Raw genomic sequence first — 23799 nt, 5'->3', positions numbered from 1 at the left:
GCCCCTGCTACCGCATCTGAGGTCTGCTCTCCCCCCATCTCTTGCTCCTTCCTCTCTCAGTCTCTATGCTCTACATATACCGAACATTAAGTTCTCTGAATTCACCTCATGGGGTTCCCTTACGATATTCTCCACTCCACCCCTTTCTCCACCAATTTAGACATCATGTCTTCTAGAAAATCTTCCAAGCCACTCTTCGTGGATCTCTGACTCAGGAGTTCCTCCTGCGTGGCTCCGGGCCTCCGGGCACTGTGCTGCTGTGACCTACTTAGACCCAGGCACTCGAAGGCCCGGGAGACAGGCACCGGTCTTGTTCGTCATGGTAGCCACAGGGCCTAGCTGAGTTCTAGACACACACTGTATATGAGCACTTTACCATAGTTTTCTAAAATATATTCTACAGAACAATGGTAGTGCTTGGGAGGAAAAGAAAATGTTTCCTGACCATCTAAGCACATACAAGGCTTGTGACTCTGTGGAGGGGAGAAACTTTCCACTGTTCCCCTAAGTGTATCTGAACAAGGATCATCTCTGAGGGCACCACACACGTTTCCACAGGATGCATTCTGAAAGATTCTCTTTCAAGAGATTTCCACCACTTACCTACTAAGAATATTTCCTTCCCTAAATCTTATATCTTAATGTAAGATTTTTATCTTCATCTTTAAGAGTTTTAATTTATTTTTTTAAATGTCTTTGAGATGTTTAACTTAACTTAAAAGATAGAAATCTGCCCTAGCCAATTTTGCTCAGTGGTTAGAGCGCCCGCCAGTGGACTGAAGGGTTGAGGGTTTGATTCTGACCAAGAGCACATACCTCTGTTACAGGCTCCATCCCTGGCCAGGTCAGGGCATGTGTGGGAGGCAACCAATCGATGTGTCTCCCTCACATTGAGGTTGCGCTCTCTCTCCCCCTCCCTTCCACTCTCTCTAAAAAAAATCAATGGAAAAAATATCCTCTTATGAGGATTAACAGCAACAACAACCAAAAGGTGGCTATTGTTTAAAAACAAAATAAATAAATAAATAAATAAATAAATAAATAAATATTTAAGATTTTATCTTAATTTAAGGTAAAGATTTAGGGTAGGGCACAAATCAGTTTTGGTGTTTTTGTTTTTGGTTTTTTCAGGAAAATAAGGTAACACCCAGGATAACTAATTCCCCTCAAATGCTAGGAGGTAACGGATGTCAATAAAATAAACTAATCCAGGAAGTTGAGAATCAGAAGTCTGTCAGCAGGAGACCAAGAATCCTGAGTAACAGAGGTTGGCAGATGCAAAATCTCATTTGGTAGGGTAAAATTTCCCAACTTCTGTCTGTGGCTGCGACACTTGATATTTAAAGTTCCAGTACTGTTGTTTACAGACTAACTATACTTTTAATGCAGTTCAGAAAGGAAACGGGAACATAGCCAATACACAACACCTTTCTCTAAGTCATGAGGAGCAAGCTCCAGAACAGATTTCCATTTTCACTGGATTTTGGTTATTAAGATGTTTCTTCTGTATTTAATTTCCTCTGTTATTGTAAGATGAGAAGAAATATATTCTAGCCATAAGGAAGAGGCCTTGAAATGACCCAAAAGGCAATTATAAAAGAGGGTGTGAACAAAAGAAAAACATTGAGTGATTGTACTATAAAGAAGAACATTCGCGACCTTCTCCACCTCCCGTAGCCAACTGACAAAGACTCTCCTTGACCAAACTTGAGTCAGGCTCTTTCTGACTCGAGTCCCCTTTCTGACTAAGCCCCAGTTTTGGCCTTTGTCTTTGGCCCACCTAGTCCACTTGTAACAAAAATCCTGCTGAGTCTGCTTAGAAAAAATCCCCCACCCTTAGTGTCTGACCACACTGGCCTGCCCTCAGCAAGAATTCTGCTGCGTTGGCCTAGCAAGAATCCCTCTAGCCTCAGTGTTTGCTCTTAGTCATTTTCCGCTCATTGACCCCACCCCCACCCTGTTCCTTGGCTATAAATCTCCACTTGTCCCTGCATTCAAGTCGAGCCCAATCTTTCTTTCCCCATTGCAGTAGTGCCTCTTGAATAAAGTCTCCTGTGTCATGTGTCAAGACAAATTATTTTTTTAATCCTCACTTGAGGATATTGTTTCCATTGCTTTTCAGAGAGAGTGGAAGGGAGAGAGAGAAACATTGATGTGAGAGAGACACATTGATTGGTTGCCTCCTGAACACACCCCAAATGGGGCCGGGAATCAAGCCTGCAACCAAGGTATGTGCCCTAGGTACATGCCATTGACCAGAACTGAACCCGAGACCTTTCAGTCACAGGCTGATGCTAAACCAGCTAGTGCAATAAATTTTTTTTTAACAAAACTCTGCTCCCCGCCCTACACACACACAAATCATCTGTAGGTCAAAGAACAAAACTGACAAAACACTGGAATCCCAGTAATGCTTAGAAACTTCTGGTGGCCTAGACCTTAGAGTTTTCCCTTTAGTTAAACTTAAAGAACAAACTCTGATGTTCAGAAGACCCAACAGAGAAGGACCTCAAAGGGCTCCCTCAGGGTAAATGGCTCCTAGTCCTTCATCTATCCACCTTGTTTATTGCACTCAATATTTGTTGAGCCCAAATACCAGCCAGCAAGATGCAATTTCTATCTGAAATGTCTCTGCTGTAAGAGTTGCTTCTCAAGAATGTCGTTTCCCCGAGAAACTGAAGAGGCGAACCTGCCCTGTTAGTGCAGCTGGTAGTGTGTTAGTCATAACCTGAATGGATCCAGAAGAATGATTGGTCATGAAGAGAAAAGCACAAAGGTAGCAAGAAAATGCTATATGCACGATCTTTATTGATCCAGTTCATCTGAACATATCATTCAAGAAAGCATCAGTACATACTGACGTGGAAAGATCTCCAGGGAGCTCTTTTCAAAGGAATCACATTGCGAAACAATGTATACAGCATGATTCCCTTTATGTAAAAACAAATGCACAAATCGAACAACAAACACATATGTACATAATAACATACCAAAATCATATGCTCCAAACCCAACAGCGTGATTACCTCTGGATTGGAGGGGGGTGAGGATGGGGCGCAGAAAGGGAACTTTCTGTTTGCATAACAGAGAAGCAAAGTGAACCCCCAACCTGACAGTGAAGAGAAAGCCCAAAGTAACAGCCACACATCAAACATCAAGAGCAACCAGTCTGGAGCCAAAGCAGGCCAGCAAGCTGTGTTCAAGAAGATGAAATGGATTCACTAGCTGTTGCACAGGCACATCTTGAGGGAAGATTTAGACAACTAGCAAAGAACTTGCAGTTAAACAGCTTCTGCTGTTTTTAGTAATAAACCTGATGAAACTATTCGACCCTGAACTGTTGCCAGGATGAAGTTACAACAATCACAAACTCTTGCAACCTGCTCAATATGTTAGGCATTATTCTAAGTGCACTACATATATAGCATCTCATTTAATCTTCGAAGTATAACTATTATCCCATTTTCCAGATGAGGAAGCCAAAGCACAGACGTTAAGTAACTTGCCCAAGAGCATAGCTGGTGGTGGAACTGGGCAACTAATTCAGGTGATGTGGCTCCAAAGAAAGTGCTCTTAACAACCAGACTATGCAGAAAGGAACTCAAGTTTGCTAGGCATCTTGTACTAGGCGTCAATGTACTCAATAAACAGTACTTACGCATATTGTGTGCCACTCCAGACAAAAGGGATTAACTGATAGCTAGGCTGAGGTTTGGCCGCGTTATCGGAGACCAAGGCATGACCAGGGTACCCTCTCCACCGCTCTCCCTAACACCCCAAGCTCACCTCTCTCCCAAGCGTCCCCAGCGGCCCGGGGTCGCCCTCCCTTTCTGAGGCCCCACAACTAACTGTTGCGCTCGGCGCCAGCTGTGGAAACAACCCGGCGCGCTGAACTGGGCGCAGGAAGTGGGGTGGGGGTAGGGGGCGGGGGGGGGGTAGGGGAAGAGGGAATGGGGGGGCGGCGTTTACCTGCGCCGGCACTCTCATGGCTCTGGACCTCCGTTGCTGGGCGCCCGGGGACGCCCAGGTCTAGTGCCCCTGGCGCTCGGAACTGCACCTGTCTGGCTCCGGGCTCCGCGCTCCCCGAACGCCGCTCCGGGCTCCGCGCTCCCCGTTCCCGGCTCCGCGCTCCCGGCTCCCGGCTCCCCGCTCCCGGCTCCGCGCTCCCCGAACGCCGCTCCGGGCTCCGCGCTCCCCGCTCCCCGCTCCCCGCTCCCGGCTCCGCACTCCCGGCTCCGCGCTCCCCGCTCCCGGCTCCCGGCTCCCCGCTCCCCGCTCCCGGCTCCGCGCTCCCCGCTCCCGGCTCCCGGCTCCCGGCTCCGCGCTCCCCGCTCCTCGCTCCCCGCTCCCCGCTCCCCGCTCCCGGCTCCGCGCTCCCCGCTCCCCGCTCCCCGCTCCCGGCTCCCGGCTCCCGGCTCCCGGCTCCCGGCTCCCGGCTCCCGCCGCGTTCGGCCCCCTCTGCCGCCGGCCGGAGCGGAACCCGAGCGCCGCCTCTCGTCCCGGGACCTGTCCCCGCCGCCTAAGCTGAACCCGCGGCCCCGGGGGTCTCCGCTCCGACCCGCCTCCGCGCCCGCCCCACTCCAGCTCCCCGACGGGGGGCTGAGGGACCTGCCCCTTAGTAGGGGTCCTACGTTATCCGAAACCCCAGATATGCTCATCAGCTTTGGGGGCAGACCGGAGGGCTTGAAGGGGTTAATAGTAAGCCTTAGCTACTCTAGATCCCAGTTAGATCCCAGGGGGACTGACCGCACCCACAGCCCCGGAGCCCGGGGCCGGGAGCCGGGAAATCGCCCCCGGCCCTTTGCGCGGCGCGCGCCCGCGGCCCCGCGTACCTGTGAGGGCTCCGGAGCGTGCGGGGCTGTCATCTTTGACTTGCAGGCACCGCTCCCAAAGCCGCGTCTGACTTGTAGTCAGATCTGGGCTCCACCTCCACACAGCGCCCTTTACAGCTCCCTGTGTTTGTCCCAATACCGTTCGGTCTCAGTTACCTCCTGTGTAGGGAGGAGGTGATTCCCGCCTTACTTAAATCAAAGGAATCTCGTGTGGGTCGAATGGGATGTTGACTCTCATCCCAGATACATTTTGTGGAATTGTATTGTGCTGGCTGAGCCGGTGTGGTGAGCGAGGACTCGGGAGATGGAACCTTACAGCACAGTTTTTACTACCTAGGAGTTAACTGGGTGTGTAAAGTGAGCCCTTTGGGCCCGCGTTCCCATCTATGCCTGGGAATCATGGCGAAAAAACCAGCTTCCTCAGAGGTTATGCTGAACAAAGGAAATCTCTCCCCTGCACATGCTTTCCTGACTTCTGCTCTCTGCGTGGGTTCCTCTGGCTAGGTAGTCTTGATAAAGGCTGTGATCGGTGACTATGGGTGGGTCCCCGTGTGAGGGCAGAAGTGATGCTCACTTATTACAGGTGTTGTAATTAACAATGCTAGCCGTTCATCCCCGATAGTTGACTTCAATTAGGGTCACCTACCCATTCGGTCTATTCTTAATATCTGCCCAGTGAGCTCGAATTTATTTGCAGGCACAGTTAACAGGTGCACCCCGTCCCTGTTTCTCAGTGTGGTCTTAATGAACATTTCTGTATTAGAAAACTTGAACATCTCTTGTGTATTAACATTTCGTTGTTTTTTTTTCTATTAACACATTTAATCTCCTTTCCTCTCTTGATTTATCTCCTTCAAAATGCTAATAGTCTGAAAGCAGTTAAAAGGTTTAGAAAACCCCCTAAGGCAAGTAAGCAGCTCTTGATTGGTGTTCACTCCACATGTCTTCCCAGTTATGTTAAGGTCTCTCAGCAATGGAGACTGGAAGTGATAGGGGCACTTATAATGTCCAAAGATTGAGCACCTGAATTAATCTGAAATATGATTATATTACTTATAAAGTTGTAGAACACATATACTTATGTGAGCAGGGATTTAAGTTTCTTTTTTCCTTAAGCTTCTTTCGCCTAGGCCTTTGCACCCTGCACTCCCCTTGATCCCAGACTGAAGCAATTAAGGAGGTGGTGCAGCTGTGAACAATGGGTTGAGATATCACCTTATCAAGACATCGCCAGATGACCCAGCTGCATGGTCCGGCCAACCCAACAATGACTCAAGATATCACCTTATCGAGACATAGCCAGACGACCAAGATCAAAAGAATGACGTCTGGGGACTTCCAGGACTGCACGTAGCTGCGTTCCATTCCCAGCCTCAGTTTGCCCCATATAACCCTAGCCCTCAGGCCGCTCCTTAAGACAGGTTTTGGATGCTCGCATGCTCCCTGCCTTCTCAATAAACACCTTATGTGATTCAACCCTGCCTCCTTTGAATTAGATACAATGATAGGCAGCCCAAACCCTGCCGGGGTTTCCCGGTAACAGAAGCTCTCAGAAATCTGCAGACCCACCAAGAAGTCCAGACATTTGGAACAAGAGTCTTGTGTGCTGTAACTACAACCTCCTACTTTAATCTCTTTGGTAAATTTATATGTTAGGATGGTCATACATTCTTTCCAAATCAAGCTTCAAGGGACAGAGTTTAAAATAATAGAACAATTCCAGGGTTTAAGGCATCTTATGTGTTAGTTTTCAAGCCTTTGGTTCCCAAGCTGTGTTTACCTGAGGCATTTATTGGAAGTGCTGACTCCCAGGCCCCACCCACCCCACCCAGACCATCTGGATTGGAATTTCTAGGGTGGGGCCCATAAATCTATATTTTTCACAATCCCATCAATTAATTTAAAAGCTTGTCTATAAAAGTTTGTGGCCATAAATATACCTATGCCCAGAGGCTAGCTATGAAATTTAAATTTTACATTCATTAACAGTCCAGTGTGTTTGATTCGGGCCAATAAATATTTCCTGAACACAGACTGTTTGTCAGGTATCCCGCTGGGCACTGGCAAAACAAAGATGAATAAGACATTGTCCAGTCTGTAAGGAGTTCAAGTTTGTAGGAGGAGAAACAATCAAAAATGAAACAGTACCTGGGACACCATCGCTCACACTCGTCAACATAAACAGCGCTTAGTTTTTTCATTGGTTGCTCTCTCTATCCCTTTCTTCCACTTTCCATTCTTCCTTCCTATTTTCTTTGTCAGAGCTCCATTTTCCCCCCTGGATATTGTAAATACTTTATTCCTGATCTAACATGGTTTTAAAAACTGCTCTAACTTTTAAGGTCAACCTCATGATTTCAAAATGGAGAGGAACAGCTGATTTTTCAGCAGAGAAAAATGGACATAACACACTTTTTTTAATTTGTTAAGATCTTAATGAATCCCAGTCACTGGAGGTTACTTAAGGGTAGTTTCTAATATATGCCTTCTTTTCCTGAAGAAAGCTGTTTCAAGCTTGGATTTGGTTTTTGTTCAGTTTCCTTTATTTGAACAGGGATGAAGGTTGTGGGCTTTTGCACTGTAATACTTCCAAGCTTCTCTGGACAGCCTAACAACAACAAAAAGAGAAATAAATTGCTCTATTTGGGGGCACCAAAAAGAAGAAAGGGCACCATGGGAAACTTCTTGCCCAATCCATCATGGTATATTAACATCTCTGGCTCATGGTCCTCACTTTGAGGGGTAACCACTTTCCTTTCTGAAGCACAAAAGAAGCAAAGGAAAAGCAGTGGTTAATCTGAACTCAGGTCTGTGTTTTGGATGGGTTGAAGCCTTCCTCTGCCTCAGTGAAGCTGTTAGAAAATGTGTTTCACACTTCAGGGTGTATCTTCCAAGAGCTTCCTCAAGGCTATTTACATAGCCCAACCTGTCCTTCCTGACCTCTGTGAAATGGGCTCATTATATTGATGACTGACAATGTTAACCCGTGAATGTTTGCCTCTGCTACAGAAAATCTTGCAGGCTTTGCTGGACCACCTACAACAAAGACGGTGGGCAGTGAAGCTGCAGAAAGTTCAAGGTCTGAGCACTGCAGTACAGTTTTGGGGAATTGTACGGTTGGGCCAGACCCATGTTGTCTCTGAGGGTGTCACGATCAAAGGTCAAGCCTACCCCATACCAAAAAATGTAAAAGAGGTACCGGCTTTTGTGGGAATTCTGGGGTATTGGTGAACTCCATTAAGCACAATGTCTTTGCCCATTATATCGCCTAGTTAAGAAGGGATATATATGGAACTGGGGAGCCAAACAACAGACTGCCTTTGAGAAAGCAAAAATGCTGGTCAAACAACTTAAAGCTCTAGGAACCTCCCAGGTGGGATTACCGTTTGAATTAGATGTTTCAGTAACCCCAGAAGGTATGGGCTGGGCCTTATGGAACAAACAGCAAAGGAGTGACTGCCCCTTAGATTTTGCTCCCAACTATGGAAGGGGGCAGAGATCAGAGATGCCCCAACAGAACATCAATTATTGGCAATATATACAGTACTCCTGCAGGTGGAGCCTCTTACTAAAGAACAGCCAGCTACAGTCAGAACTTTCCTTCCCATCAAGGAGTGGATCTGCATGTTTACCATCCGGCCTCTGTCATGACTCAGGCTCCTATGCTGACTACATGTCATGCCTATTGACAACAGAGGAGTGCTCTGTCAAATAGTTCTGTCTCTAGAGATGCAGCAACTACTAGGCCTTGCTGAATAAATATATAGAATCTCCAAATGCTCCTGTGTTGGCCCCTGCAACCTGCAAAGAAGGAATAGAGGAAATTCTGGCTGGAGCCTAGTCCACTGACTGCCTTAGCTGGGGCAATTTGCCTACCTGGATGGCACGTATTATACTTGCTCCAAATTACCCTCTCTTACTTTAAAAGCTATCAAAAAATAGCTGGAGGCCCAGCTGGTGTGGCTCAGTTGGTTGGAGCATCATCTCATGCACCAAAAGGTGGCAACCGATCGATGTTTCACATCTCTCTTTCTCTCTCTCCCTTCCTCTGTCTAAAATCAATTTTTAAATTTTTTTTTAAAAGAAATAGATACAAATTGCTAAGTATCTGTATTTTATGGGGTTCAGGAATTCTCACTTTTATGAAATTGAAGATTAAGCATGTTGAAGCATTTCAGTTTTTATGGCATTAGTATGCTTAGGCCAGCATGATTGTATCGACAGGGAGAAACCAGAGCTATTGCACATGTATTAGTATCATATTTCCATAAAATAACTTACAGAGTTGTAATTGCATAATGGAAATCAAAAACCACAAAAGGAGATGATGATTACTGCAAATAATGTAACTCATCGTTGAGATAAGCAGAGATTAGAAGACAAACACTTCCATGTGGGCTGTAAACTATATCTAAAGGGCACAGCAGAGCTATGTACAAAATTTATAGGCCTAAAGTCCCACGTAAGGTAACACAGGGGACCCAGGAAATACAAACACTGCTGTTTGAGGCTCTGTGAAAATATAGAAAAGGATCAGTGATCATGGGACCAAAATCAGTATCAGGACCACCCACTTCTTTTTTTTTAATATATCTTTATTGATTTCAGAGAGAGGAAGGGAGAGGGAGAGAGAGAGAGAGAAACATCAATGATGAGAGAGTCATTGATCGGCTGCCTCCTGCATGCCCCTGACTAGGGATCGAGGCCACAACCCGGGCATGTGCCCTGACCGGGAATTGAACACCCATCTCCTGGATCCTAGGTCGATGCTCAACCACTGAGCCACACCCCCAGCTGGGCAGGACCACCCACTTTTGAAAGCAAAAATACTTCAGGAAGATATTACTCCGAGATGTCTGGATACTTGCCCTTCTTTCTCCCCCTCTTGAGGGTGATTGCTTACTGATTGCAGGTCTAACTCAACGACTAGGAGACCAGATGTTTGTCAACACTGACTTCACAGAAGCACAAGGTTTTGGTATAACTTCTTTTGGAATGGTGATGTGAAACCGGGGTTTAAGGTATTGCGGCCCAGCAGGAATTAGACTTTTTTCTTGACTCTGGCAGGAGCCTGTCTGGAGGCGTCAATGGTGGCTTCATCTTTCATTGGGGAAACCGAGGAAAGGGCAGCATCTGTTCCTTCTCTAGCCAGATTCCCCCTCTCTCTAAAGCTCTGTGTCGCGTATGTGCCTGCGTGTGGTCGGAGGGCAATCACCGAGGCTGCTGGACTTAGAAGTCAGGGCAGCTCCACCTTGAGTGCTCTGCTCCACCTTCTACCTCCTCGCCTCCCAACATACCAGGAGCCGCTTCACAAACTTACATGCACTTCTTTCATTCCAGAAACATCTTAATGCTTCTGATTACAAAAGCAATACATCCTAGTTATAGAGAATTTGGAGAATTCAGGAAGGTGAAAGAGAGAGAGAGAGAGAGAGAAAATGAGGGGCTGGAGGCAGAGAGAGAGGGAGAGAAAAAGAGAATGAGGACTTGGAGGGGAAAGAGAGGAAAAAGAATACAAACCTCTGTGTTTTTCTGGTGTATTTCCTTCTAGCCCTTTGCGGTCGTATGTCTGCTCTCAGCCACCATAGCAAGGAACCGTACGAATCTTAACTCCATTCATGTATCAGTTCATAATTTCTCTTGTTTATCCTTCATAATCTTGCATGTTATGTATCACTGCTCTTTCAATGGAAATTAATTCCGACCAGTACAACACCCCTGTCCAAATTTAATACGACCGCAAAGGGCTAGAAGCTCTCTTTTCAGTATCTCTCTGCTTGGTTCTCATCAGTTCCCTGTCTTCCATTTCCTATGTCATCTCTTATTGAACTGATATCTAAGTGGGTGAATACTTGAATTAGAAAAAATAATACTTTGTGTAAATGAAAGTATCAAAAAGGTTTTTCCCTTTAATATTACCCACTGCATGCTGTGGCGGTTCATAGCAATGGAACGGTACCTAGTAAGACAGGCGTCCATCCGGGCCGGCAGAGAACCCTCCTCCCTGACTCCCGCCGCTGCCACCATGTGCAGCAAGGATGAATATTGCTCTGTTGAGACATTAGTTACCTTATGAGTTACACAGGCCTAGAGATACACCAGGGAACCCACAACCTACGTACCTCTGTTTCCATGGGAAAATCTGTTCTGGCTTCCAAAATACTTAATAACAAACTAGCTTACAGAAAATAAGTGATTTTTCAGAGGGAAACTGCCTATGTTTGGATCGCTGATGTAAAAGAACAGGAGTAGCTCAGCCAGCGTGGCTCAGCGGATGAGCATCGACCTATGAACAAGGAGGTCGCGTTTCAATTCCCAGTCAGGGCACAGGCCCAGGTTGCGGGCTCCATCCCCATTCGGGGGCGTGCAGGAGGCAGCCGATCAGTGACTCTCTCATCATTGATGTTTCTATCTCTCTCTCTCCCTCTCCCTTCCTCTCTCTGAAATCAATAAAGATATGTTTAAAAAAAGAGAGAGAGAATAAGAGTAAGTGCTTGGGTAACATTTGTGAAGAGGCTGTGGTAACAAGCCACCCCTTGGAGAGGAAAGCAGTGTGGCTGATTTACATAGAATTATGTGGAGTGGCTCTGACTTGGAAGAGCAAGGGAAGAAGACAATTCTTCTAAGTAACTGCCCTCTGAGGCTTTGCTCATCTCTAGTTTTTCCTCTTGCCTCTTCTTTGTCTATTGAATTCATTTCTCAAAACTCAGCCCCACATGTGCCTATAAAACTGGTGAAATCTGAAAAAGATCTGGAGATTGTCCCAAAGTCAATATGCTGGTTTTGCTACTGTATTGTAGTTATATTAGATGTTACTGTTGGGGGAAGCTGGGTGGAGGGTACATGGGACCTCTTTTTGTTATTTTTGCTACGTCTTGTGAATCTATAATTATTTCAAAAGAAGAAAAAAACTCATCTCCAGAACTTTTTGCAGCACCAAGTCTTCCCTGACAACCAAATTCCCATCATTTTCTAATTATCTATGTCATACCACTTAGCATACATGTGTATTTACATATGTATTGCATATACTTATATATGTTTGCATATATTGTGACTTAAACACACAGACTGTATAATGCTGTCTTGCTCACTAGCTGTTTCTCATATGTATATACATACAGGGTGTCCCCAAAAATGTATACACACTTTAACAGCTGATAGCTCAGTTTTGAAAATGAAATATATTTTAATAAACACCGCCTTTATAATTATCAAAGTGTTTGTATGCATTTTGGGGGGCACTCTATATGTCATGAATCCCCGGGAAGACTGTAAGCTCTCTCTGTCCTTGTACCTCCTGTCCTGGTCCCTCATGGCACCGCACCGTTAACTGCATGGTAGGTACTCAATAAACACTACTTAAGTGACTGAAAAAGTGAGAAACATTAAAGAAAATAAGGAGATAGCTGACACACTTGATCAAGTTCGTTGTTTTTTAACAGACTATAATTTGGTGTCCAGAAAATATTTACTACCCCACGATTAGAGTTTAAAGGCTGTAGAAGACAGTACATCTGCCTCCTGTGATCCTAGTTATCACCATGAGCAGGCGGTTATTGACCGAGAAGACAAAGGTTAGTCACAGGTGTGTTGTTTTAACACTTGCCATAAAATATCTCTTTGAGTTCATTGAAGGAAACGCTGAAGAAGCACTTTGCCAGCCCTGGAATCCACCCTTTCCCCAGGTAATCTTATCTGAAGCAAGGGGTGAGCAAGTTTATTTAAGCTGAAAACTTGGGTGAAAAAAGAGAACAGGTAAATTTTAAACTTTATGAAAAATGTGTACCTTCAAATTGATATGAACAGTATCTCCACATTGAGAAATTAGAAACATATCCACTGATTTAATCAAGTATATATTCTTGGAAAAGGTACCTGTTTACTTAAACTGCTATTTACAGGTTAAAATACATTGGTTATAGCCTAGAAAGAAGGATTGACTAGAATTTTTATCCACTTTGGCCCTAGGTGATATAGAACAAGCTATAAAAAATATTTTGTGAAATAAAGATCAGAATAGGTGCATGGTATTCTAATTTTACCATTCATGCTTTTAAAATGAGAGGGAACTTATATATATTTATATACTTTTATATATTTATATGCACACATGCATATATATATATACATATAACAAGCACAGATGTATGTGCATGTGATTTTATAACATGAACTCCCCCTGGCTAGATACACAGGAAGCAGGTGAGAGTGGCTGCCTCTGGTGAAGAAAATTCAAGGATTGGCAGGTGGGTTAGGAAGAAGACTGCCTTTCACAGTATAAACTTTTCCACTGTTTGACTATTTTACCACCTTCGTGTATTGCCTTTAGAAATGTTGTTTTTTATTTTATTATAAAATAAAGCACAGATAAAGAAACACTACACAAATGGATGGCTTAGTGAATTATTATAAGGTAAAGGCTCCTGTAACTACCTACCAGGTGAAGAAATAAAACTTTGCCAGCCACCCTAAAGCCTCCCTCTCAAAGTCCTGTTCCCTCCTCCAAAGCAGCCACTAATCTTGACATTGATACTAATCATTTTCTTCCATTAACCTGGCTTTGATAACTTCCTTGCATTTCTTTATAATTTTATCAATGTAGTTTGCATTCCCAGCTGCCACAGTCTTGCCCATTAAAAGAAAAAAAAAAAATGATCTCTTGTAATGTACAGTTTCCCTCTCCTTTTCTAACTTACACTTTTTCTATTGAGTAACCCAGGCCATTTGGCCTACAGAGGAGTCCCCCAGTGTGAATTTTGCTGATTGCACACTCACAGTATAGTTCAAAATGTTCCTCCTATCACTTTCCCTGCAAATTGACGCTGAATCCAGAGGCTTGATCAGACTCGGGTTCAGTCCCTTTAGCAAGATCTTGGTGGTGATCTGTTCTTTCATCAGATGACACATAATGCCTGATTTTTGTTCTTCATTGTCAACATTTCATGTTCAATGCCTACATTTGTTAATTTATTGGGGGTTGCAGTATGGTAATATTCCAGTCCTATCATTTCACTTCATTAACTGAAATAATTTTGTAAGACGACTCTTTCACTCGTCTACCTTTTGGTTGCCCAATGCTACAGGTCATATAAGAAAAGCTTAATTATTTTCTTTTATTTCCCCAGTTTTTCAAGATAACATTTGGTTCTCTGTCATCCACAAAAGGAGTCCAATCACTTTATTTGATGATTAAAAAAATTTTTTTGGCCCTAGCCCAGTTTGGCTCAGTGGTTAGAGGGTGAGCCAGCAGACCAAAGGGGCCCAGGATCAATTCCAGCCAAGGGCAAGAACCTCGGTTGCAGGCTTGGCCCTGCTGGGGCATATTTGTACCATATTTGGTACAGGACTTTGAGAGGGAGCCTCTTCAGATTGTCTCCTGAGTTACTTGAGATAATCCTGGTAGTCTTTAATAGTTTATTTATTATCTAATATAGAAAGATATCCCAAGGTTTTCTTAAATAATTTTCTGCTCTAAAACTGGAATTAGCTATTTCTCCAAGAAGTCCTTGTTTATTTTATTGGAAATGGTCTTGAGAAAGACCACAGTCTGGGTGCCATGGGTGCTTGGTTGGTCATTATTTCTAGAGCTTTTCAGTAGAGAGATAAAATACTTTGTGATTTCATACATAAATTTCCAATTCAAATTCAGGATTAAATATTTTTACTTCACTTCTTTTATATTAAATTTGATTCTTTCAACTACATGAAGAATCCTGGTTCTCAAGGACAGAGACAATAAAATTATCTATTAATTAGTCATTTGCTTTGTCCCACAGAAACACACAACTGTCTCAGAAAACAATTCCAATACTGCCAGTCATGATTTCTGAAAACCATTTGAAAAACCTTTGCACATGCTACCACAATCCTCCCCCTTTTTAAGTAGTTGTACCACATCTCATTCTCAGGTCATGTAGCCATTCCATACTGTACACTTTCATTTTTGATGCCCATTTAGTGTTAGTTCTACAAGTAATCATACAGTGGGAACTGAGGTAAGGAAGTAAGGGCAATAAGACTGAGTCAGTAGGTAATTCATTATCGAGGACTTAAGGGTCTTACCAAGAAATCTTAATTTTATACTTTAGGCAGCAGGAAGCTTCTAGAGGATTTTGAGTCGGGAACTAAACAGATTTTTTCTAAGTTATATAGCACGTCAAATCTCCCACCAAATACTGCTCAGGGTCACAGTTCTCTTTTTCCAGTCCCACAGCGGTAGGCCTTGTCCAAGGGGGGGCCACTGAGTTCCTACTGCAGCCCCGCCCTCTTTGCTGACATCCCCACTTGCAGCCTTTTCTCCTTCCACTTCTTTCCCTTCTTCAGCTTCATAATCTGACCTCACCCCATTAGAGTTTGGGTTGGGTATGTTCTGCAGGAATCCTATGATTATTTCTATCACATTAATTGAACATTCATTAGTTCATTCATCAAGTGCTTTGTGATCCCCTGCTGCCTACTGGGCACTCTGCTAGGAACTGAGCCCACAGTGATGAGCAAACCTAGACCCAAACCCTGCCCTCATGTAGCCTAGAGGCAGAGAGAGAAGCCGTCATATTTGGTATCCTAGTTTTCACTGTAGTATTTATTGCACTGTATTTCAACTGAGCTCAGAGCACCTGGCACTTTGTAGATGCTCAGTAAATGTTTGTTGATTAATTGGTTGATTGAATGTATAGACGCTTGAAGAATCCTGTGCATATAGCCACAAGGATTGTCATTAGTCCTGGAGTAATAATGGCAATCTCATCCCTTCTCAGAACTGCTGATCACATAGAAACATAATCTCTAGGTCACAGGTTGGCAAACATTTTCTGTGAAGTGTTAGCTGGTAAATACTTTAGGTTTTATAAGCCATATGGTGTCTGTCACAACTACTCAACTCCGGCATTGTAGTGCAAAAGCAGGTGTAGACGAGATGTAAACAAATTTATGTGGTTGTGTTCCAATTAACTTTTATTTATAAAAACGCAGTGGGTTGGATGTGGCCTGTGGGACCTAGTTTGCCAACCTGTGCTGTAGATGACACCACTTTTGTAATTTTTCAGGACTGCCTTCATGCCTGGTCCATACTCTATTCTTTAGTCAGGTAAATTTAGTTGCTACACCCAACATCTTAGTTTACATTTAAACCCATGTCGGACATCTGCAACCGTGGTATTGTGAAAGAGCATGTAATCTGAAACCCATAAAACCTGTTTTACTCTGGGTGACCATTTGACAAGTTACATTAGCTTTTTTGAATCTTTATTTCCTCACCATAAATGGAGTTGCTTTTTTAAGTCCTGACCATGAAGATGAAGTAAGATATGAATATTGAGAACTGAACATGATACTTAGCACACAGTAGACAGTCCACAAATATCCCCCCACCCCTTTGCCAAGTGATATTCTTTTACTTCTTTAAACTAAATTATCAGATAGTTATTGAGGATTTACTATATCCAAGGCACAGTTTCACTTTAAAACTATTCTAAGTGCCCCCTCATATCTCTCTTGACCACTGTTTTCTCAAACTTGGCTATAATACAATATACCTGGGACCCCCAAAGTACCGATGCCTGCATCCCAACATTAGATATTCTGATACAAGGTTTTTTCTTTTTCTTTTGATATAAGTATTATAAAGAGTGGCCTGGGCTTCAACCCCAGATAATTTAAGTATGGAGTAAATGTGAGAGTCATTGCTCTAGACTATAAAATTCTGGTTCTAATCAGTTAAGAAGCCCTCTCTTCTGTCTGGCTTCTCTTTACTGTGAGAACCTATATGCACATTCTTACAGAACTAGAGCTGACTGAGTTCTGTTACTTCCTCATATTTGGGTAGGTTTATGTTAAGGAGAGTAGAAACAGGGAATGAAATAATCACCTTCCTTCGCATTTGACATTTGTTGTTTAACTATCTGGCATCCATTTCCCTTTCTGATGGCAACAGCTTTGATTTTAACTTGGGGATCCACTTCTCCCCCAACCTCAGTCCACTTGGCCTACTTGAGGTTTTCCCCGGGCCCTCAAAGCTCGTGAAACTAGTACATGGACTCTCCTGGCTGCACTTAGTGTTGGTCCACTCGAGTGAGTGTCATGATTTTAGTTTTCTAGGATTGCTGCAAAACACATTTTTTTCCTGCTGGATTGGAATCTAAAAGAGTATGGTTCCTGGAAGCTCCAGAAGCTATTTTACAACCTCAAAGGAAAAGGTAGGAAAAAAGTTAAAAAAAACACACAACAAAAACAAAAAAATCCTCAAAAGAGAAAGTCTGTATGAAAACATAGTAAGAGAAAAACACACAGACCAAGAGAGAGACCATTTTGAGCCAGTGTCTAGTGATTTCCCAAGTCAGGTGTACCTTTAAACTGCTGTGTAAACCAGTCATTCGTTCAACAAACATGTACTGAGTGTCTGTTGTGTACAATGCCTGCCCTAGGAAGAGAAATTACAGTGGTACACCATCATTAAGAACTGCACAAATTTTTGTGGAAAAATACTCAGCAACAAAACCATCCCCCTAACATGTGTAAGATCCTGTGCTAGGTGTTGAGAACAGAAAGGATCATAAGTCAGGGCCTATATTCACCAAGGTTTGCCATCAAAGTGGAATGATGGCATGCCCACAGAGAGAAGCAACACCTGGGATGTTAGGTGCATGGATTCCTGAGGATGGAACTCAAACTCAAAGCAAGATGCTTAGGCAGAAAGTCTTAAGTGAGCACAGACAGCATAACATTGTCATTTTCCTTTGAATCAAAATCAGCTAGAAGAGGGAGGGGAAGTGTTGCAAAAAGTGGGAAAGAAGAAGAGGTAATAGGAAAGGGAGAGAGATTAGCGGCTTTGAAAGTTGTTCTAAATCTTTTTTTTTAATTAAAAAAAATAAGGTATCTTGTGAATTTTATCTGCTTACAAATTAACTATGCTAATTTTTTAAGAATTAAAGATTACAGCTCCAACCAGCATGGCTCAGCGGTTGAGCATCGACCTATGATCCAGGAGATCGAGTTTCAATTCCCGGTCAGGGCACGTGCCCGGGTTGTGGGCTCGATCCTCAGTCAGGGGCGTGCAGGAGGCAGCCGATCAATGACTCTCATCATTGATGTTTCTCTCTCTCTCTCCCTCTCCCGTCCTCTCTCTGAAATCAATAAAGACATATTTTAAAAAATAAAAATAAAAGATTACAGAAATCACTTCATGGTTTATTGTTAATAAATGGCTTTATGTTAATAAATATAGATTCACCTCATTATTTTTTATGAGATATAGTCCATTGTATTTCACCACTGTCCTATTCATTAACATTTAGTTGTTTCCAGGATTTCACAATGATGAGCAATGTTATTGTAAAAAATGTGTGTCATTTCTATAATCTTTCAAACACTCAAAAGAAAGTGTTAATTAAAGTTCTCCCAAATGGAATGGTTTGATCCATAGCGAAAAAGATGTGAATTATATTCCTTTCAGGTGAAAACCCTATGATCTACTTCCTTTTTGGTTAATCATTGACTTACTGAGTACTTCATAAGATTTTACTCAAGTGACTAGAAATGTCTGCTAAATTCCATTAATATAAGTGCAGGCTAAAAAACAGCTAAGTAATCAATAGCTATTTTCATGAAATCTTCTATGTGCCCAGGTCTGCTCTACACTCAAAGAAGAAAAATCTGTATTTTCTTGAAATAACAGGTCACCACAACTGAAATAGGCAAGAACAGAGTCAATACTCTTCTGTGAAAGCCCTTCTATTATACCCAAATATCATTTTCCTTTTCAGGAAAGATATTATTTGAAATATTAATAGCAGTTTTATTTCTAAAACTGTTATGACTACTTCAGATAGGTTTTAAGAAACAAACGAACAAAATCACCTTGTTGAACAGAAACAGCCATAAAACAACATTTCTATTAGAACCAGAATTATTTGCCATTTGAAGTCTACCTCCAGATAGTCCATCAGTTCCTACCTTGGCTATTTCCAATAATTGAAATTATTTATGACTTTTCATTCGCATAAAATCATCTCCAGTCTATTTAGTGAACAGTTCAACCTTCCATCGATGCAAAAAGACATTTCAATAACAGTTCAATGAACAAAACAAGCTGTTTAATTAATAAAAATAATTTTTAGGGGGAAACTACAGCAATTTTGTCTGGCTTGCATGCTTAATTGTGTGGTTTAATAGCTTGTGATCACTTAAAAATAATCATCAAGCAAATCTAAACGGTTAACAGTAATTCCAAGATTGTGCCTTTTGCATTTTACGGTGTATAAAAATCAGCATTAGAGAAAATAAACACATGAAAGACAAAAAGTTCCATTCACTTACCCTCTTCATACCCACAGCCAGGGTAAACTTCACTCAGCCTCAGGCCATTGAATTTTATCCTGAAGTTTCCATCTACCACACAATCAGATAAACCCCAGCTTGTGTGAGTAACTAATGGAAATGGTGCCGTAAAAAGAATTGCCAAACAAATTTCCATGTGCTTAACTAAAGGGGAGAAATTACAACAGGAGCTGAGTAAAAAGCTTCTAGCTGTTTTTAAACCAGAGGGGGTGATTTCACTTTTAGTAGGACCTTGTGACTAAGATTGCCGGTCAGGAAATGATTAACACTCCTGTTGTCATGGGCCTGAACCCACTCCAGCTGCAGGAAATCGGCTGCGGGCACCTTATCAATCCCGGGCCTGTGTGTTCCGAATACTCTGTCCCGAGCTGGGGCTCAGCAGGCTGGGTTCAACTTCAGTGTGAGGTGATTTTAAATAAAATTCAGAACCCCTGCCAACTTCATTGGTGGTTATTTTTACTGAATTATTGTTATAAAAGGTTTTAGTTTTGCTTTTCACTTCTGTGCCTCACCTTAAAAAATGGATTGTCACTTAGACCCTTTTCCTTAAAATTCCGGTTTTATAAGTAACATCATCAGTGTTTCTGCGTTCCCTCGGCCTTGGTCACTTCGCAACCATGCTTGAATCTAAAAACTCCAGTGTCTTTTTCAACTGCCAGTTCTCACCCTTTTGGAAACCAGGGGCATGGAAAACTAGGGGAGAATTAATTAATAGCTGCGCAGAACTTGGAGGCACTAGAAAGTCACGAAAGGGTTATTATTTTTACATGGTTGTTATGACTAGCAACTACTACATGATCATTTCTTCATACGTGCTTCTAGGAGAAGTGGGAGAAGGGACGGGAATCTCACCCAGATGTGAGAAAGAAATGACAGAGATTTATTTAGATAAACTTCTGTGCTGTTCCTTGCCAACAGGAGCCTGCAGCGATGGTGCACACGCGTGACTTCTCTTAGGTGGCATTCCACGCCACCAGCAGGGCTCAGTGGATTGGCATTTCCTGTCCCATGGCTGAGGACAATGACAACTGGGTCTCAAAAGCAGCACGGAATAATCTGAGAGCTAGCTGTTGGCTGTTTTATCGTGCGATGAACTTCGCTTTCCTCGTAGCCCTTGTACTGCTGATTTAAAAGTAGATTGATGACTCAGAGTTCTTATCATTCTGAGAATTGTCAAATTCATTTTAGGAACTCAGTTACAATGTCCCCTCCCCCATTACCACCACCCGAGAAAGCAAGTTGGAACTGTTTCCATGCTGTAAAACAATTCTAAATAAATTCAACGAGTTTCTCCCTCTGCACCCATATATTGCTCTTGTCTCTGAGATTTAATAAGCTCTGAGTTTCAAATATTCTTTGCTAGTCCAACAATGGTTAGCACTTTAGAGTCTTAATTACCACACTCTCAATTCCTTTCGTTGGGCTGCAACAAATATCTAGAAAGTTGAGGAAGGATGCCAAACATACACAAGTTTTAAGTCGGCTTTATTGTCTATCATTTTAACAGGGCCTGGCACACAGTAAGCACTCAATAATAATTTGCCATAATTGTTCAGTTGTCCAAAAGGATGGTGTCCACAAACATATGAAAAAAGCAAAAAACAAACAAACAAAAAAACCCAGTTGACAAGCCTTCAATCTTCCTGCTCTGCTCCAGTTGGCATGCACTTTTTTTTTTTTTAATATACCTTTATTGATTTCAGAGAGAGGAAAGGAGAGGGAGAGAGAGAGAGAAACATCAATGATGAGAGAGTCATTGATCGGCTGCAGCCCGCAACCCGGGCATGTGCCCTGACCGGGAATCGAACCCCGATCGCCTGGATCCTAGCGATGCTCAACCACTGAGCCACGCCCGGCCGGGCTGGCATGCTCTTTTGACTTCACGGCTGCACGATGGCTGCTGCACAACCACCAAGAAACACACGACTAAATTAATTCATTAACTAGCAAAGGGTAAAATTTAAGAGCAATCCCAAATAAAATGTCTGTTTGAATTATTTCAATTTTCTAGGTATGTACATTTTTAAATCTGCAAAGAGAGATAATTTTCTTCTTTACTCTCAATGTTTAACTGATTATTTCACTTTCTTAAGCATTATCTAGAACCACCAGAAAATTTTTGAAATAAAATAATGATAATGGCCATTCTTCATTGTTCTTAAATTTTTTTAAAAAAATATATCTTTATTGATTTCAGAGAGAGGAAGGTGTCCAAAAGGATGGTGTCCACAAACATGAAAAAAGCAAAAAAAAGGGAGAGAGAGAGACAGACAGAAAAGTTAATGATGAGAGTCATTGATCGGCTGCCTCCTGCACGCCCCCTGCTGGGGGTCGAGCCCGCAACCCGGGCATGTGCCCTGACCGGGAATGGAACCCTGATCTCCTGGATCATAGGTCGATGCTCCACCACTGAGCCACACCCGGCCGGGCTGTTCTTCATTTTTCAAGAAATTGATTCAGTAATTCCCTACTTTTATTTTATTTTCTTATTGAATTTGTAGGAATGCCAAATCAATGTTGAATAATGTTGATAATGTTTTAAATATTGTTCTTGATGCTACTAAAAAAATGCATCAGCATTTTATTATTCAGCATGATATTTATGACTTTTAAGCAGTTTTCTTTTGTGCTTTACTTAGAATAATGCCTAAAAGGTTCTGAGAAGGAAAAAGTGAGACTTAAGAATATTACACCTCGCTCTGGCCAATGGGGCTCAGTTGGTTGGAGCGTAGTCCTATATACCAAAAGGTCACGGGTTCAATTCCCCATCAGGGAGCATACCCAGGTTGCAGGTTCGATCCTGGTCGAGGTGCATATGAAAGGCAACCAATTGATGTTTGTTTCTCACATAGATGTTTATCTCTCCTCTCCCCCTCTCCCTTCTTCTCTCTCTAAAATCAACAAAGAAACATATCCTCCAGTGAAGATTAAAAAAAAAGAATACTGCACCCACTTGGGGTGGTGAGCACACAATACAATACACAGATGGTGTATTATAGAATTGTACACCTGAAACCTATATAATTTTATTAACCAATGCCACCCCAATAAATTCAGTTTTAAAAAAAGAATATTACACCCAGTCAAGCTTTGTTCAAATGTGAAGGCAACAGGCAGGCAATACACGAACTCGAGGACTAGGAATTGGGCACCATTCTTGACAAAATTCTTCACAAATTCTAGACAACCAAAGGAAGGAAGATCTCTTGACAAAGCACTACAGCACCAATACATGCCATAGTGCAGCAATATCTACAGTGTTCTGAAGGAAAGAGAGTATAACTAAGAATATTAACCACTAAGATGTAATGCAAGTATTGCCTGGCCAGCGTGGCTCAGCAATTGAGCTTCGACCTATGATCCAGAAGATCGGGGTTCGATTCCCAGTCAGGGCACATGCCCAGGTTTTGGGCTCGATCCCCAGTCAGGGGCATGCAGGAGGCAGCCGATCAATGACTCTCTCATCATTGATGTTTCTGTCTCTCTCCCTTTCCCTTCCTCTCTCTGAAATCAGCAAAGACATATTTTTAAAAAAATATATTTAAAGACATATTTGTAATATAAAATGAGAACATAGGCACTCTCAAACAAAGCAACACATATAATAACAAACTTCTCAAAACTGTACAGCAATGAAGTCAGTCAAGCAGAAAATGAAATTTTTAATCCTCTAGAGTGGATGGAATATGGTAAAAAAATACATATGTTAACAAGCATACATTTACACTTAGAACTAAAAGAAAATATATATGGGAAATATGATTACACAGGGAACATAATTTTTTAAATGACAAAGTAAAAATAATATAAGTACTGTAGCAAGATAAGGAAGGAGAGAAATAGAAAAAAGTATATTACTTCTCTTGTGTTTTAATAAAGGCAATCAGTCGATATGATCTAAAATTGAAACATCTAGGTCGTGGCTTACAGAGACTGCAGGGCTGCTGTCCTGTCCCCGTCCCCTCTGCCAAGAGCAAGTTACAGGCCTTTCTGGTGAAGATGAGAAGCCCCCTGGGACAGGGTGCTGTTTCTACACTAAGAGAGGCCGACGACAGGAGAAACGAGTCTGCTGCATTATGAAGCAGTTGTGAAAACAAAAGTCCTCTTTGTGGAACAGGGGGAAAAAAATACACTCCCTCTAAACAATAGGTTGAAAATGAATTTGATTTATAAATAAGAAGACCGAGGGCAGAATACTGATTCAGATATTCTGCAGCACGTAAGAAGAGGAAATGACGTGGAATCGCTGCCTCCTATAATTTGAAGGCCATTGTGAAGGGAAACAATGCTGTGAAAGACAGTTCTTCATATTAGGACATATGCCCTTGCATCACATTTAATTTATTTTTCTGGATATTTTTATAGCCTTTAATAAAAAAAAATATATTAAAAAAGGAACAACTAGGTCATGTAGTATTCACGATCTTTCTTTTTTGACTTTTGATAATATTTTATCAGCTAATATAGGGTGTCCCAAAACAGTGTATACACACACTTTGCATAATTATAAAGGCAGTGTTTTCTATAATAGATTTCATTTTCAAAATTGAGCTATCAGCTATTAAAGTATGTATACATTTTTGGGGGGAACACCCTGTATATTTACCAGTGAGGAAACATTTATCTGAGG

At 42.3% G+C, this 23799-nt stretch overlaps 1 protein-coding gene across 1 annotated transcript in view; it reads right to left on the bottom strand.

Annotated features, from left to right (window-relative positions):
* The window catches only part of TRPM6 (transient receptor potential cation channel subfamily M member 6), a 122201-nt gene extending 102863 nt beyond the window's left edge, over positions 1-19338 (bottom strand). The window contains exon 1 of the mRNA XM_081150606.1: positions 19149-19338. Within this exon, the coding sequence (XP_081006732.1) occupies positions 19149-19157 (9 nt within the window). The 5' untranslated portion in view covers positions 19158-19338. The remainder of the gene's footprint in view (positions 1-19148) is intronic.
* Positions 19339-23799: the final 4461 nt, after the last annotated feature.

This window comes from Miniopterus schreibersii (genome assembly GCF_964146895.1).
Source record: "Miniopterus schreibersii genome assembly, chromosome: 11".
In the NCBI taxonomy this organism is placed as follows: Eukaryota; Metazoa; Chordata; class Mammalia; order Chiroptera; family Miniopteridae; genus Miniopterus; species Miniopterus schreibersii.
Note: the sequence above shows the minus strand (reverse complement) of the source record. Positions and strands in the feature narration are given on the sequence as shown.